This window comes from Callospermophilus lateralis, chromosome X (assembly GCF_048772815.1).
Source record: "Callospermophilus lateralis isolate mCalLat2 chromosome X, mCalLat2.hap1, whole genome shotgun sequence".
Taxonomy (NCBI): Eukaryota; Metazoa; Chordata; class Mammalia; order Rodentia; family Sciuridae; genus Callospermophilus; species Callospermophilus lateralis.
The window spans coordinates 24,415,644-24,434,234 of NC_135325.1; the positions used below are offsets into that span (position 1 = coordinate 24,415,644).

Consider the following 18,591-nt stretch of genomic DNA (forward strand, 5'->3'; position numbering starts at 1 on the left):
TGCTTCAGACCACTATATTTGGAAGACGAAGGGGCCTACTCGCAGGCAAAGTGAAAAGTTAAACTATTCCCTGTCACAGTGGTGGGTCATGGCAATACACTTGTACTTTGAAAAGGATCTCTGTGGTCTGATTATTTTAAATGATGCCAAACTCTAGTCTTTTGAAGAATCAGGCGTTTCCTCGGCCCTGAAAATAAGAGACCGGGATGGAAAGGCGGCCAAATCCTAATTCTGGGCCCTGTTGGTTGCAGTTTTTCAAAGAGATGTGACCAGTTTCCACAGACAGAATCGACCAAGGGACTCTAGGACCCAGAGGCTGCACGCGCGGCGAGCCGGGCCGGCGGTCTCCTCTCGGACTCCCGGAGTGGCGCGGAGCGCCTGTCTCAGGGCGCGGGTTCGCGGCCCGCCCGGGGACCGTCACTACAGAGACGCAGTGGGCATTCTGGCGCGCGGGCGGCGCACCGTGCGCGTGGGCGTGTCCCATCGGGGCCGCGCCGCCCGCCCCACCCCAGCCGGGTTGGTTACCCCCCAGGCCCAGTTCCAACGCCCGGGCCGGTCGGCCCGGCCCGCGTGCCCTCGGCGGGCTGCGCACAGCGCGGGAGTTGGTCGGGGCTGGGCATGTCAGGAACCCCTAGGGTAACCGCCACTGCCGCAGCCGCCGCCGCCGCCGCCGCCGCCACAGTCACGGCCACAGCGTCCGTCCCCGGTCCGCCCCGCTGAAGCGCGGAGATGAAATTCCCGGCCTCGGTGCTGGCGTCCGTGTTTCTGTTCGTAGCCGAGACGACGGCGGCGCTCTACCTGAGCAGCACCTACAGGTCGGGCGGGGACCGCATGTGGCAGGCGCTGACGCTGTTTTTCTCGCTGATGCCCTGCGCGCTAGTGCAGCTCACCCTCCTCTTCGTGCACCGCGACCTCAGCCGCGATCGCCCGCTCGTGCTGCTACTGCACCTGCTTCAACTCGGGCCCCTGTTCAGGTGCGTGCGGAAGCCGGGAGCCAGCCTAGGCCGCAGCCCCCGGCCGGCTCCCCCCACCAGCCCGAGCGAGGGGGGCGGCCTTCCGGTAGGGACAGGTGGCTCGGCCCGAAGCCGACCCGCCCTCCCCTCCAGCCTCGCGATTCCAGTCACCAGAATGTGGCAGGATCCTAGTATAATGACACTAAAGCTGCCCCCCCCCATTCCCGTCAGGTACCATCCTGTGAACTTGTCAACATTCTCCTGAATTTGACCGACAAAAATGGCAGCTTCATGGGTTTCCTTCTCCACGGTCCAGGGGGCTTGTATGGTCACCGATCCTTGGAAGCGGGTTCTAAGCCCCTTTTAAAGCAGGCGGTTTCTTTTGATTTATCAGACACGTGGAGCTTACTGTGTGCCAGGCACTGTTCTAAGTGCTTCGCAAATACTAGTGTATTTAATTGGCATACAGGAGTCTAGAAATCCACGTACCCGTCTTTTGTCTCGCTGGTATGATGATTATTATGGAGTGTGGAAACATATGGGGTCGTAGAAATGTCTTCCAGCCCTGCCTAAGTTATAAACATAGTCGTGAAAGCTAGTACACAATGGGCCATGAAGATAACAACTGGCTATGTGTTAAAAAGAACTGTCAATGACATTTCTGGAAATAGTTTTTATGACCAAAAGGCAAGTAGAAATAAATATATGGGAATGAAACAGACTTTGTCTTTATCTAAGGCCTTTGAAGGGAGTTTAAAATGTGTTGTCTTCCTATCTTTCATCTCTAGGATAAGCAAAATAAATGGTTTTCTATCTGGATTCGAAACAAATTTGTAATCCTGAATTCGAAATAGAGGTGACAGAGGAATTTGAAGAGAGAAAGACCAGAGACACATCTCAGGGACTACAAAGTTCAGCTAACCAAGAACATTTCCTACCAGGAAATCAAACTGTCTCTTCTCCACTCACACAAGCACCACACACACCCACACCCACACCCACACACAACATCACATACACACAGTTGAGTAGCAGGATAGGGTAAAAAGCCCTGTTAGAAAACGTTTGCAGTTCCCATTAAAAAGAGACATTCCAGCTGACACTGGTTTACACATAGTCGTGGCAAACTAGGTGAACAAGTTTCCCAGCCTCCAGAAGCCCTGGAATCCTAGAAACAAAGAGAAAAGTGTATGCTGGCAGAAGTGACAAGTTGCTACTGTTGTCCTGACAGCTGAGCAAGAATCAAAGGAGGAAAAAGGGAGGGAGGGGGGAGGTGAGGGAAAATTTACAAAGTCCTGTCACCTGGAGCTGTTTAGTGAAGAGAAAGTCCTTCTAGCCAAGCAAGCCCTGTGGTCCCAATAGTGTTCCTGCTGAGTAAAAAAAAAAAAAAAAAATGTGATCTGACTTTGGGCAAGGCACTCATCATTTCTTAACTTCAACAGTGAAGAGAAACTCAGTTCAGTGGCTTGACGTGGGAGAACTGTCATTTCTCAAAAGCTTCTTCTGTTAGGTGGTTCAGTATGTTCCCTGTTTGTTGACTCATCACTATGAGGTAGCTGTAATTGCCCCCACAATTTTTATTTATTTATTTAGGTGATGAGGATGGGACCCAGGGCCTTGTGCATGCTAAGCCAGCACTCTACCACTGAGCTACACCCCCAGCCTTTGTCCTCTCTTCCTTCCTTCCTTCCTTCCTTCCTTCCTTCCTTCCTTTCTTTTCTGTACAAAAACAACCTTTATTGACAATTTGGGTTCTGGGGTGAGGGAGGCCCCTTTCCCCACTGTGTCCCCACTTTATAGATGAGGAAAATGACATGCCAGACCATGTTCCCAAGGCTTCTTAAAAAATGGAATCAAGTTATTTATGTTTACTATGCTCTATGAAAGAAAGCAGAGTGTATAGTACATTTTATTAGTAGTTCTGCCTTAAGAAAAAGTTTTAAATTTTAAAACTAAAACAACCTAAATAGCCATCTAAGTAAATGAGAATACCTATCATTGCCATCATTTAAATGTTTCTAAACACCAAGAGTAACCCAAAACAAAGCTCATGACATAACATTAAGTATAAAAACAAGATGACAAGTATAAACCTGAGCTGAAGGAAATACCCTAAGCTGTTAAGAGCAGTAATTTCTAAAAGGTGAAGTGTGATTTTAGTATTTAGAAAAACAGGAAAGTATATAATTTTCTCCTTTATTATGTACTTTTCTATATATTTCACTTTTTACAATAAACATAATTTTATTAAGGAAAGGAAAAGTTTGGTGCTTTGAAGAGATCACTATATAGAAAGCTTCAACACTGTAAAAAAAACAAAAAGCAAACAAAAAAAAACCACTTATTTCCAGAAAATTCTGAATGGAACAAAATAAGAGGTAAAAACAAAACAACAGGCAACCTTCTTCCACTGCCAAGGAGTCTCTCATTCTAATGCAGCTGATTCATTTCAAGGAGATACTGGACCCATGATCTGAGAGCTGAGATACACAAAATATGGTTCCAAGTCTCTTAGCTTTCAGATGAAAACAAAAGCAATGTGTTGTCATATATTAACATGACTTAGTAGCTACTGGAATTTTTTCTTGCTGATTGGTTCTATCGAAACTCTAAGACATCAGCTCACATAAAGATTAAAACTATTTCCCCCAAACAAAAGAGAGGCATGGTGTTTCCTCCCTCTCCCCGCTTATTTATTTATTCATCCTTCTAAATTGTTTTGGGGACAGTTCAGCTCTATTTAACTTCTGGTAGGTACTAGTCAAACTCATTCTTCTTAGATAGATGCTGGTTTTGAGTTCACAAAGGATGATAACCCAGTTAAACTGCAGTAGAGGAGAATTGCTGGGGTGTAGCTTAGTGGTACTATGCTTGCCTAGGAAGCATGCAGGAAGCCTGGGTTCCATCCCAGCACCTCACCAAAAAAAATTATCCCCCCATAATACATTATACCAATGATTATGGACTAAATACCATTAACTCCACTCTGTCCCTCCTTTCCTTTAGGAAGGCATTGAGAGAGAAGCTTATTTATATCTTGCATTTTAGTCTTATATGTAAATCTGTAGCTGCAGTTTATATGATTGTTTCTACATTAAGGCTGGATCTGAATATGAACTTTGGATAATCCCCTGAATTTATTTTTTCTTCTCAGTTTTAAGGAAAATCTTACTGTGAATTATAATAGATACTTTGGAAAAACAGGGAGGGGGAAACATCTCTTACCATAACCAACCAACCAACCATTCAGTAGAATGAGCACCATTCTATTGATTTTTTTTTTTTATTGAACCCAGGGCCTTGTGCATGCAAGGCAAGCACTCTACCAACTGAGCTATATCCCCAGCCCTTGATCATTCTTTTACAGTTAACTTTCATAAATTGATTTGAGAGGTGTAAATGTAAATGAGTTACAAAAAATTCCCCCCATTTTTATTTACTGGCATAATGAGGATTACAAATCTGCATTTGTATAATAAAGGCTAAGAAATTCCAAAAATCTTTAGAGAACATTGCAAAATGATTCACCATACTCTTTCCCTCTATAGTAAACTTTTGAGAGAATTTAACAGTCCACATTTAAAGAATATTTATTTCATTGGCAAAGTGCTTTTTATGGTGTTTCATTCCATCCACTATAAAACCCTGTGAACTAACTGTCATTATCTTATTTTTACAGTCCAGAAATCGAGGCTCAAAGAGATTAAGGAAGTGGCTCTTCAAAGGTCTTACAGCGCTTTTCCACTTAACCAGTTTGGTTCTTGTGTAGCTTCTCAGAGCATGCATGTCATGTGAAGATAACATGGCTTATAGGAAATCATAGTATTTCTTTGGAAAATGTATTTTTATTAGGGTCCCTGGTTCCACAAGTTATTTGTACTGATATCAACATGAATGGTTTCAGCTAAGAAATAAACTCCTGGTTTTATGCTTAAAAAATGGGATATATGATGCTTGCTAATGGGATAAAGTTAAAAAAATGGACCCAACTACTGATTATCTATCTATCTACATCAGTGGTTGGTAAACTGTGCCCCATTGGCCAGATTCCCTCAACTACCTGTTTTTGTAAGTAAGGTTTTTATTGGAACTCAAATCATGGTCATTCATTTATAGATTGCCTATATCTGTTTTAGCTCTTCAGAGGCAAGAGCTGAGCAGTTGTAACAGGGACCATGGCCTACAAAGCCTAAAATATTTATTCTCTGTAAATACTTTACAGAAAAATTTCCTGACCCCTGATGTACATGATACTGGAAAACTACCTTGAATGATTAAAAAAAGTTTTTTTTGTGTGTGTGTGCGTGTGCATGCATGTGCTGGGTATAAAACCCAGGGCCTCAAACATGCTAACAGGCATTTTACCTGAGCAGCAGTCATACATTGAATAATTTTGTTGAAAGTATCTAATTTGGGGCTTTATTTAGACACTTCTTAAGCAAAACAAACTACCAAAACATATTTGGAGTAATTAGATAAGTCTTGTGGAATTCCAAGAATACAGCAGTAGTTCATTTCTGCTTAGTTTTCTTACCCAGTAGTGGCAAAATATCTTGGGACCATTAACAGATTTATTAAACACCTAGATTGATTAAAAGTGTGCTAAGACAATGTATTACCTGGGAAAAGCAGTGGATTGTGAGAAAGTCTATCTTGGCTTTAGAGTCACTTCATTATTTCATTCTGGTACCTTCTTTCATTTCCATTGATTGATGAATGAAGTTTTATTTTGTCCACAATTCTATAAATGCTTCCCATTTCACACAGCCCCCTCCTCAGCCTTAAGAGAATTCCATTCTCCTCCTAACTGAATCCTCAATTCATTCATTTAGTTCTCAGCATGTATTGGTATTTTGATTGCTTATTGTTTTGATTTTTAAAAACTCTATAAACTTGGGCTGGGATACAGCTCAGTTGGTAGAGTGCTTGCCTGACATGCACAAAGCCCCAGCACTAACACCAAAAAAAAAAAACCCAAACTCTAAACTTGATTTTAGTATGTAAGTAAAGCATATTTGTTATTGAAATGACAAAAAAGCAGAAAACAGATATGTACAGTAAAGAAAACAAAACCTCTAAAGAGAATAATTCTTAATGTTTTTGTTGTAAGTTCTTACTAATATTTTTATGGTGAATGCTTGTAAACTTTCAGGGTAAACAAGCCCTGATTTTCAGTGTTTGCAGATTTCCACAATGTGTTTATCCCCATCAAATGTGATCAAGCTACTAGTTGTTTAACAACTGGCTTACAAAATTCCTATTTAACAGTAAGTGCTCTTGAGTCAGTATGAAGCAGCTCAAACATGCCACTGTGTGTTTGTGTGTGTAATTTGTATGTATTTATATTTGTGTATAATTTTCTTTTTTAAAAATATAATTTTCTTTATATATTCTGTTGCCATTTGTTTCTTTTATTTACTAAATATTTTAATTTTTACTTGTTTATTTACTTATTTTTGATGCTTGGGATGAAACCCGGGCCTTGAACATGCTAAGGTGTTCAACTACTGAGCTGTATCCCCAGCCCAGCATTTTTTTTTAATGTCAGTAGATGTATTTCTAAACCACCAGTTTTAAGCACTACATAATATTGCATTGAATGGATATATTGTGATTTATTTAATTATTCTTTCATTTTGAAGACCTTGAGAGTATTCATGAAATTTTGCTATTACAAATAATGCTATGATTCAAATTCTTGTAGTAGACTTTCTAAGTGAGAAAATATATAAGAAAATATTCTATGAGCTAAAAGTACTGTATAAATGTTAGTAGTTTCAATTACTTATTATCCTTATTCAACATCCCATTGCCCCATTTTGATAATGAGCACCTCTCAATAAGGCAGGGGTACATCCAGCTATTTTTTGCATTCCCTGTAGCACTGAGTAAAGTGCATCTTCACTCTTCACATATTTGAGGGGGGAAAAATGCTTATTGGTTTATTCTATCTTCCAATCTATATTGTTGTCAATGGTCTGGCAGTGTGAAGTGGCTAAAGTGGCTAGGCCTCAGTCAGTCCCCAGACACATATTTGTGTTTGGGACCAGCTGGGCTCAAACTCATGACCTGAACTTGGTTATAATTATTTTCAGCTGAACAAACTGGCACATGCTATTTTGTATGTTTTCATGTAATATATTGAAGTAACCTTGACCCCACTGCACAAATGTACTAGATAAACCTCTCCCCCCGCCACCACAGTACTGCACTCCTTCTTTCTCCCAGAAACAAGAAGCAAAGGTAATAATCACAAAATATGTTCACTTTGTACTCACCAGAAGAGTTCCTGCATTTCCTCCCTTGCATCAATGACTTTATTTTATTATTTCAAATTATAAATGTATTCTCATTGCCATAGTTGCCTCAGGGTGAGAGTATAAAGTTAACAACATTCAATAAAGTAGATGAAGCTATAAAATCTTCTAGCAGCATTATAAGGTTGTTATGAAAGTACATGTTTCAAGGGAAAAAAAGCTTTCAACAATTTTTAAACCTAAGGCCATGAATGTTTTTCCTATTCCTAGGGATAACCCATTTTCCCTGCCTTTTATTATGGAAAATTTCAAACATATAGAAGAAAACTTGATTTCTCCTGTGAACACCCAAGTACCCACCACCTAGACTTCACGATTAACATTTTGTTTCACACTTTTAGCCATCCCTGTCTGTCTCTCAGTGTGTGTGTGTGTGTACTTAAATCACAGCCATTAGTACTCTTCCCCTTTTCAGCAGCCATATCATTACCTAAGGAGGAAATCAAATTTAAAAGCCAGATATTCTCGTTCTGAAAATGTTATTGGTTAAGACTTTGTCCCTAGAGCAGGCTTGGAATTCTATAAGTAAGACATATCTGGCAAGCCACTGGGCATGATTGGCTTTAGCCCTGCCGTGTAAGGGCTTATGAGGACAATGAGATAGGTGACATATTGTGATCTTCCAGTGAAATGCTAGATGGCAAGCTTTCCTGAGCTGGGCAATTGCCCAACTATACTTTCTGCTTTAACTAGAATGGTTTGGGGAATCTATTATAGGGAGTGTGTGTGTGTGTGTATGTGTGTTATTGCCATCTTTCACAGCAAAGTAGCTATCTTTTCTGCTTTATAATTGAGAGAAAAGGCTCAGAGGATAAGTTATTTGCCCAGGGCTGCACAGCTGATGTGTCAATAGGGAAAATTGAATATTTTTCTGTGACTTGAGCCTGATCCACTTGCCATTCTCTAGTAAGTTTCCTTTCCTCTGTGGTCTTTGGTGTCACCCCTCAATTTGGTTCTTACTCAATTCCCATTGGCCTGCAGGAGGGCCTGAAGAGGACCAAGTGCTTAGAACTGGTCCTTGGAAGGGATAACTTAGAGGGATGATTATAGTCCAAAATAGCCAAGTCAAGACTTTGAGAATCAGAACAACTGGAAGCAGGATGACTGAGAAAGGAGAATCCTGCCCATCTGTAATTATTATGACTTGCTGATTTGTTTTAGGTGTTTTGAAGTCTTCTGCATCTACTGTCAGTCAGGCCACAGTGAAGAACCTTATGTCAGCATTACCAAGAAGCGGCAGATGCCAAAAAATGGCTTCTCAGAGGAGATTGAGAAGGAGGTGGGCCAGGCAGAAGGCAAGCTATTTACCCACCGTTCTGCATTTAGCCGGGCTTCAGTGATCCAGGCTTTTCTGGGCTCCGCCCCCCAACTGACCCTGCAGCTGTATATAAGCATTTTGGAACAGACCATCACTGTTGGAAGAGGTATGTATATTTTTTTTTAATTCTCTTTGCACTTAGGGCTCCAAATGGGAGACAAAACATGCTGTTTATTTTGTTTCAAGTGAAAGTCCTTCGTACATGCCTTTAATCATGAGTCTGTGTTCTACTTACTAAGCTCAAAGTTTAGTGAATTAAAATGATAACATTGAATTTGCTTCAGAATCTGCATTTTGGACAGGGCTCAAAGGGGAAGAAAGCTTATCTATGCTCCAACTGTGGATCAGCTGAGTGACTCAAAGATGGGGGACTAGAATCCATTGAAGCCCCATTCGTTCACATGTCTTATTGCTCCCATGTTTTTTTTTTTTTTTTTTTTGTACTGAGGATTTAACTCAGGAGTGCTCTACTATTATGCTATATCCCAAGCCCTTTTATTTATTATTATGAGACTGAGTCTTACTAAGTTGCTGAGGCTGAACTTGAACTTGTGATCCTCCTGCCTCAGTCTCTTGGGTTGCTGGGATTACAGGCTTGTGCCACTGTGCCCAGCTTCATTTGTCTTAATGCTGGCTGTTATTGGGGATCTCGGGTTACCTCCATTTGATCTCACTATGTAGTTGAAGTTGGGCTTCCTCACAGCATGGTGGCTGCTTCCAGGGATAGTTTCCTCATAGTGAGAAAAGGCTTGGGCCAGATGGAAGCCATGTGGCCTTCTGTGATCCAGCCTTGGGAGACATGGAATATCACTTGTGCAGCCTTCTCTGTGGAAGCAGTCACAGAGTCAGGTGACTTTCCTTTTAAGGAAAGGGGAGGGAAGTAAACTCTTGTTAGGGAATGGAAGATCATGAGAGACCAAAAATACCACTGTGACCATTTTTAGAAATGATAGTTTGCCTTTAGAAAAGACAGAGGCTGGTCCTCTTGGAATTTCATCTCTGTCTTTCAATGATAGCTCTAAATTAGCTGAGATGATTGATTGTGATATATTTTTTAAAAATTCTGATTTCAGCATTTTCTTAAATGTATGTTTTTTTCAACTAAACGCTTTGTGATGCGTGGTGGAATCAAGGCCACTATCCTGTCTTCTTGAAGTTCTGATAGGTATATTAGGAGCTTTTGCTTTTAAGTGAACACAATTTTCTAATCTCTGGGCTATTCTCACATCATAAAATTAACAGCAGATTTTTAGCTAATTCAGGTTTCCCACAAAACCTCTATTTGTATTGGACACAAATGAAAAACCTTCAAATGAGAGGGCAAATAACCCTTCCTATACATTAATATTATATATAAATGAAAAATGGGTGCTCTGATAAGTTTTACTACAGACATGCAAAATGGTTTCAAAGCTTTTAGTTGAAAAAATGTACATTTAAGAAAATGCTGAAATCAGAATTAAAAAAAAAAATACTCTTATTTGTTTCACTCTGTTCAGTTTTATCTTCTTTTTGCCTGTATTTTAAATGGGATGGTAAATGTCTTAATTCATGGTGGTGTCATATGATACTTACATGTCAGAGGGGTCTTGACTATGACTCTTAAGATATGAGTCAGGGGCTGGGGCTGTGGCTTAGCGGTAGAGCACTCGCCTAGCACATGCAAGGCCCTGGGTTCGATCCTCAACACCACATAAAAATAAATAAGTGAAATAAATATATTGTGTCCAACTACAACTAAAAAATAAATATTTTTTAAAACAAAATAGGTCAGGATCTTAAGTAGTGGTCTTGAACCACAACCCCTGGTAGACAGTAGGTACTGAATGAGTATAGCAGCATCTTTAATCTCTAAGGATTTATAACTGAAATGGGTCATGACTAAGGTATGTTTTCTGAGTACAGTATACCCCTTTCCAAGTTTATTGCTTTTCCAAGTGGTCAGGAACATAGTGAAAAATCAGATATAGTGATAACCTGTTGATTTTTATAAGCAGATCCATTTTTTCTCAAGTTTTTGATAGTGAAGACTGCCTTATAGGCCTAATCAGGGCACTGCCTGTTTTTGTAAATAAAATTTTATATGGAACACAGCTATCCTTTTTCATGTGTATACTGTCTCTGGCTGTTTGGGGGCTACAGTATCATAGAGATGAATAGTTACAACAGAAGCATATGGTCCATAAAGCCTAAAATATTTATTGTCTAGCTCCTTACAGAAAATATTTGCCAACCCTTGTAGTTTTTCAGACAGAATTTCGTTCAGGAAAATAAAATCTATCTTCTAAATATCCCTTGTCAGTATCACAAGAGATATCTGTGAGATATCCCAAGAGATTGGAAAAAAATATATGTCCTCTGAGAGTTAAATGATAAATCATTTAGACCTGGAAAGAGGAAGTAGGCATGAGCCTGTTAAATAGACAAATGGCTGCCATTTATGCAACCCAGATCACTACTTTAATGTATCTGAGGAAGGAATCCCTCACCCAGAAGGGGCAAGGCCCTTATAAATGGAATGTGGGCTAGGATGTATCACAGGCAAATTTTGGAACTGTCTATCATATGTTTGGGAATACATTTGGGACATGGAACAAACACCTGATTATAGGTTAAACAACCCAGTGTTGATTTGGCTCATGTAACAAGAAACTGGAGGTGCATAATTGCTGGCATTATTTCAGCAGTGGAGAAGTTGATGTTCCCTGCAGATCCATTGGCCTTTGTCTTGGGTTGTTACTATGTTTGCAACCATCATAGCTGCATTCAAGACAGGAAGAAGGGCTGAGGAGGGAGGAGCAGATGACTTTCTCCTTTTATTACCAAGTATAACCTTCCCAGAAATTTCCTTGGTGGAATTTACTTTAGGTATCATTGACCAGAAGTGATCATATGGTCACCTGATTGAGAGAGATGCTTGGAAAATCAGGCATAGGAATGATAGCCACAAATGTTTTAAACCAGTGTATTAAACTTTGGATATGAGATTCTCCCAAAAAGTTCACATGGCAAAGCAGGAGTGTTCACAGGTGAGGTGATTAGATTTTAAAAGCTATAACTTAATTGATAGATTAGTCCATTTGATGGATTAATAATTTGAATGTATTACTAGGTAGTAACTATGGGGGTGTGGCTGCAGGAAGTAGGTCACTGGGGGGGGGGGCGCCTTTGGGGATTATATTTTGTCCCTGGCTCCTTTCTTTCCCTCTCTGCTTCCTGCTACCTTGAATTGAGCAACTTTCCTCCATCCATACCCTTCATCCATGATATTCTGCCTTACCTCAGGCCATAGCAGAGGAGTCAGCTGACAATGGACTGGACCTCTGAAACCATGAGCTGAAAACAAACTTTTCTTCCTCCAAGTTGTTCTTGTCAGGTATTTTGGTCATAGTTACAAAAAGCTAATAGCAGTATTCTTCATAATCTCGTAAAGATGATTAGAATTACTTGGAGCCTTGTTAAATATATAGATTACCAGAACTCATCTCTGGAAACTGACTTGTTGGGTATGGGTTGGGAGATGGAGGCCCAGGGTATATCTTTTTATTTTCTCTTTTGTTTTTTAACAGTGAATCCAAGTGATCCTATTATCAGAGAAGTTTGGGGACATTGGATTAGGTTACTCATGATGTCCTGGGGTTGGATCTCACTTAGAACAAAACTGTGTTTTCTTAAAAGACAATAGGAGGGATGAATATTGAATAGACAAATAACAGTATCTGCCATGCCATCTAAATGTGTTCTAGACCAATAGAAATATCTGTCCTCTTGACAGGAGAGGTACTTGGAGTCCATTAGAACCTGACTCCACTCAGGATTCAAATTCTATTATCCTCTACTCTCTAATTCTGTGCTCCTGAGCAAACACTGATGAATTTGGCCTTGGAAGGGTTTGGCATGAAAAATAAGCAGAGTTGCTTTTTTAATATTATAATATTTATATAATATAAAGTTTTAAATTAGACCATTTTTACGTGTACAATTTAGTAACTTTTAGTATAGTCACAGTGTTGTTGGGCCATCATCACCACTATCTATTTATAGAACATTTTCATTATGCCAAAAAGAAATCCCTACCCATTAATAGTCACTCCTCATTTCCTGTGCCCCTAGACTCTGGCAACCACTAATCTACTTTCTGTCTCTGTGGATTTGCCTGTTGTGTGTATTTCACATAAAAGTTTTCTTTTTCAGTGTGAACAAATAATAAACACCATATTTATGAGCTTCAGTCTAGGGTGAGTTTAGCCATCCTGAGACACTGTGAATTTAGTCAGTTCTTACCAGAGGCTTGATGAAGTCACCGAACCTTGGAAAAATATGTTGGGCTGAAGCCCAGGTAAGGAGAACAAGGTTGTTCTGCTCTGGGGAGGTCCCTACAGTCTGCCATTTGGCCTGCCTGGACTTGACAGTGCCCTTCTCTCTCCCATTTTAGGTGGTAATGTTGATCTTCATAATGACTTGCTTTGTGCCAGGCAGTGTGATGAACATCATAGCATTTCATTTTCCATGTCCCTGTGAGGTGGAAAATATTTTCTTCATCTTTCTAAAGAGGGAAATTACATTCATGGTCCAGCAGAGGAGCCAGGATTTGAAGTTAGATTTGTGTTGTTTCATTTATGGATGCAGTGAGTTTTTATTGAGTATGTTCTGCATTTCAGACCCTGTGCTGGTCTCTGAGGATAAAGTGGTGAATAAGGTGGGCAGGCCCTATCATCTTAGAATAGGATAAATAGACATGAAACAATGAATCATGTATTCATTTTGTTGCAGATAAATCCTGCAAAGTGTGAGGGGGAGATTGGGGAAATCTAACCAAGCCTAGGAGATGAGACAAACATTTCCAGAACATAGGTTTATATTAAAGCTGGCACATAAAGCGGATAAGGCAGGTGAGAAAAAATCAGGAAAAAGCATGCCAGGATTTCAAGCTTTGTCCCAAAGGCAATGGGAGGGCACTGACGAGCATTCAGGAACACAGTGTCGTGATCAGATTTACTTTTAGAAACTGATTACTCTGGAAAATGGATTGGAAGAGAGTGAAAGGAGAAACAGGAAGACCAGTAAGTGGGCTGCTACGGTTGCCAAGGTGATAGTCATAATGGCTTAGAGTGGAATACTCAGACTGAATTATTGGAGCAATATTAAGAATTTGGATGTGGAATGACCATGATAATTAATTAGATATGAAGGTGAGGCAGAGGAGATGCTGAGTGGTTCCCAGGTTCCTGACATGAGCAGTTGCAGTCATGGACCCCCGTTTGTAGTGGTGGAGTACTCTATAGAAGGAGCAGACTTGTGTAGTATTTTTTTGCTTTCAGATGCAGATTTCTTTTAAAGATTTGACTTAAATCAAAATGTACTTATTAATATATTAATATATTCCATATAAACGACATCATCAATCTCACAAGAAAGACCTAATTTGTCAATGATTATGTATTTCACAGAGCAACATAGAACCATTGGGGGCCAAATACATGTGCTTCCCCAAGGAGCAGCTGGCCTGGTGCTCAGGTGGTTCCTGGATGACAGGGCCACTGGCTGTGACAACCACCCCCTGCTGCCCCTTGTGGAGAGACAGGAGTGTGCCATGCAGAGGAAGGAGATGGGAGGAAATGGACATACCAGGCAGGCCACACTCTGGTTTCCTCTGTGCTCTCTGTGCTTGGTGCTGACTCACCCTCTCTGCCTCTGTGGAAGCAGAAGCACCTGGCTTGGCCTTTGGCTAATTCCCACGAGCAGCCTGAAGATGAAGGAAACAGTGTCAGGGTTGTGCTTAGGGCTCCTTGGATGCTGTGCATGTAGAAACCCAAGAAGCCTTTCTTGCCACATAATGCCCGCAGGTCCTCACACTTACAGAAACCTCATTGTCAGGACGTCCACCCCACAAAGCTGTGATTCCACATAGAACCTTGAAGCACTCCTTGGCCAAGTTCATCTCCTCCTGTGCTGCTCATGCAAGTAGCAAGCAGGCCTCTCTCCAGCAACTGCAGGTGGAGGGTCCCCTTCAGCTGATCACATGGTAGGGACACCATTGCCCCTCTCTTCCCTGCAGTGAAACATCTCAGTGTCCAGGGCCTGGGTTTCTTCTAGTCCTGTGTCCTTTTGTGGAGAGTGAGTGCCTCTAAGATGGGCAATGTTAAGGGGTACTCATTATACTCAGATCTTGCTATGTTGGTTAGATACCTCTCTGATGCTTAGAAGCTGTTTATTTGACTTATGGCTTTGGCTCCTTATTATATCCCAAAACAGCTCCTTAGGTATTTCTCAGGACAGCATTGCAGAGGAATTCATTCAGGTCAGGAGAAGCCATAGTGAGTGGATTAACCATGTCATATGAATGGTTTAATGTGGTCAGGTGATCACCTTACAGTCCACACAGTAGTTGACACCAGTGGTCACTGTGACTCTTGTAAGGAACCTAGCTCTTTCAGACTCTGAATGGTATTTAAAGGGGTTTGGACGTGGATGTGTAACCAATGTGAATCTGCAATCTGTATATGTGGTAAAAATGGGAGTTCATAACCCACTTGAATCAAATGTATGAAATATGTTATGTCAAGAGCATTGTAATGTTTTGAACAACCAATTAAAAAAAATAAAGGGGTTTGGAGGTTGAACCTGAATGAGCCCTTGCTGACAAGCCTTCTGCAGAGTCAAGGGGCCTGGGAAGATCAGCAGGGACACTACTGTCCCTTTATGTATTATGCTCAGTTGTGATTGTGGTGTTCACAGGAAACATGGGGACTCTGACCAGCATGGCAGCATGCTAATCCAGAACTCAGCCAAATGCCCCTTCCATGTGTGTAAGGAAACCTAAGTGTGCAAAAAAAAGGGGGTGCAGAGAGAACTGTTGCCCTTGGGAAGGCATGAGCCCACCCAAGTTTAGGCCTTTTATGCCTTTTTGAAAGATGAATGGGGGAACATGAGGAAAGGTTCCCTGTAGCTTGGGCCCTGTGGAGAGGACACCATTGGTGACCAGTACCCTTTTGGGAGAGGGAACACTGAAATCTGAGAGAGAAGAAGAAGGCTGCTAATCAGGTCTGTGGTCACATCATTGTCAGGGTCTGCCAGGGTGTGGCATGGATCCACACAGCAGGAAACATCATTTTAGGTATTTTAGGACCTTGTGAGATAGGTTCTCATTTCTGTTACCAAGGAGGCATTCTGAAATGTAGTCCTGGAGACAAGAACTTGGTGGTTATTAGTTCATTTGGAATATTTGAAGCAACATATGTGGGTGATATCTTCTACACTGAAGTTCTCAAGATCAGAATTAAGTATCTTTTTTTTTTTTACTTCACAACCCCTAGGACAAAATAGATTTTAAATAATTTTTTGAATAAACCATCTGCTTTTAAAAGAAAAAATATCACCTCTGAGCATAGATGAGCACAAGAATCTAGCTTGGGGGGAACTTGGAGAGTAGCACTGGCTTGGTATTGGCATGAACTTAAGGCCTAGAATCTAGGCTGGCTTCCCACCCAAATCATTCTTTTGGGAGCAGAGGTGTTTTAAAGTCCCTTGGTCCCTGATTCCAAATGTGATGCGGCCAAAGGGAAATGGTCTGCCTCTTTAGAAAGGGCCTGTTGTGGCCAAAATGGGATTGAAGATAAATGGGTCCTTTTACTCACCTGTAATACATTCCTTCCTAAAGTGCACATTACAAAGTGGCAGCTTATGTCTGCAAATAGGTTGCTAGTTTTACACAGACAACTTAAAAGAAAATTAATAAATTATTAATATTAAAAAATAAGGACTTCTGCCAGACATAGTGGTGCACATTTGTAATCCCAGCAGTTCAGGAGGCTGAGGCAGGAAAATTACAAGTTCAAAGCCAGCCTCAGCAATTTAGTGAGCCCCTATGCAACTGAGTGAAACCCTGTCTCAAAATAAAAATTAAAAACAACTGGTGATGTTGCTCAGTGGTTAAGCACCCCTGGGTTCAATCCCTGATACCAAAATAAAATAAAAATAAAAGTAAAGTAAAAGGGCTTAGAATGTGGTTCAGTGGTTAAGTGCCTCTGAGTTTAATCCCTTATACCAAAAAAAAAAAAAGAACTTTTTACATGAAAGTCTTGATTCCTAGCCTCTCTTAAAATCTAAATGAACCTATACTTGTTTATAATCAGATAGAAATGAGCAGCTGTTGCTCCAATAAGACTGGGCCTTTGATTTACCAAAGTCCTCACTCCTCCCTAGAGTCCCGTATCTGACTCACTTCACTTAGCAACTGTCTGTCCACTATAGGCACTTGAGTTTATTACTCCCACAATAAATTAATTCTAGGTCTACAATCCTCAGGCTGATTGATCTTATTTAATCTTATTTAATTTAATGAGTAGTATATTGCAGTGCTTCTCCAACTATCTTTCATATAGGGTTGGCATTAGAAAATTTTTTTGTTTTCATGTTCCAGTTCATTGTGAACTAACATCTGGTCATATTAATAGGATTCAGCTCACTTTTGACTTGTCACTTAAGTTAACACTGGGCTGATATATATCCTGTTCAAGAAGATGAACCCACTCATTTAAATTTTTTGACAAAGCCAGATTAGATTGCAGTAAAGATTCCTCTGTGCCAATTCTCAGTTTCCATTCTCAGTTTCCAACCTGTAACAAACAGTTCATTGACCAGTATCAGTCCACAAATGACAGTTTGAATGGATTGGGAGAATTCCTTTGTTTTATTGTTTTCTCCTGAGTATGATTTTAGTTTTTTTTTTTTTTTTTTTTTGTACTAGGAATGATCCCAGGGACTCTTCACCACTGAGCTTTATCCCCAGTCACTTTTAGTTTTTATTTTGGGACAGGGTCTCAGTAAGTTGTACAGGATCTCAATAAGTTGCCTATTCGGGTCTCAAACTTGTGATCCTCCAGCCTTAGCCTCCCAAGTCACTAGGATTACAGGTGTGTACCACTGTGCATGGCATATGAGTATAAATTTAAATCTGAAGAAAGGTAGTGAATAGGACCTTATTTTGTATCATTTTTCCTTCTGAGTCTTCCTGAACACCAAAGAGTCATCCTTTTTACATTTAGAACTTTAGAATAATACTGATGAAAATGTCACTAAATTTCTGTTAAAGCAAAAGCTATTAAGGAAACCAATTAGCAACAAGGGGGCAGGTTAACTACTGTGATTATGAGACATTTGAGTTCTGAAATGAGGATGAAAAGAATGCAACAACTCACCTGTGGAGGGGACTTTTCATGACACCTGCTGGCAAGATAGTGAAAGGAGAGGGAGGAGGACTGGGTTCTGGTCTCTCTTAGTGCATTTTACAGTATGAGGGGCCTATCAGTTTCCATAAAATGAAGTTGAAAAATTATTTCAGCTGGGCATTGTGGCACACATCTGTAAATCCCAGAGACTTGGAAGGCTGAGTCAGGAGGATAGTAAGTTCGAGGCCAGCCTGAGCAATTTAGCAAGACCCTGTCTCAAGATAAAAAATAAGAAAAGGGTTGGGGATGTAGCTCATTGGTAGAGCACCCCTGAGTTCAATCATCAGTACTGCAAATAATGATAATGGTCGATAATAATTGCGATAATAATAATAATGTAATTTCAGAGGTCTGATTGAGGTATATGATTACCAGACTATGTTTTTTTCCTAGGAAAAATCTTTATTGAAAATGGGTAAATGGTGTTCAGAGGACAAGGTTCTTTTTTAAGATCTCCATTTATCAACTGAGGCCCAGAGACCAGTGATCAGCTTGGTGAAGGTCATATGGCAAGTGGGTTGCACAGTAGGAACAAGAGCCTGGCCTTCCTACCTATTGTTGAGGCTCTTTATCCTGAAAAGGGCCTTTAGATAGAAACTGTTTGATGTCTCTGCTGGAGAGACAAAGCTCTTTAATATGGATGTGTTAGGGTCTCTTGAATTTCTAGAAAAGCATATCACAACTCACTCTCAAGAGTTTTCATGTGTTTATTTAGGCAGGGGTGGGGAGGAGAAAAGGACTGGTTTGGACTTTGTAAACAAAGCTCTTGTTCT

General features: G+C 40.7%; 1 protein-coding gene across 1 annotated transcript in view; it reads left to right on the forward strand.

The window, feature by feature from the left end:
* Positions 1 to 563: 563 nt before the first annotated feature.
* Positions 564 to 18,591, forward strand: part of Xk (X-linked Kx blood group antigen, Kell and VPS13A binding protein) — a 54,205-nt gene continuing 36,177 nt past the window's right edge. The window contains exons 1-2 of the mRNA XM_077106789.1: positions 564 to 974; positions 8,432 to 8,694. Of these exons, the coding sequence (XP_076962904.1) occupies positions 730 to 974; positions 8,432 to 8,694 (508 nt within the window). The 5' untranslated portion in view covers positions 564 to 729. The remainder of the gene's footprint in view (positions 975 to 8,431; positions 8,695 to 18,591) is intronic.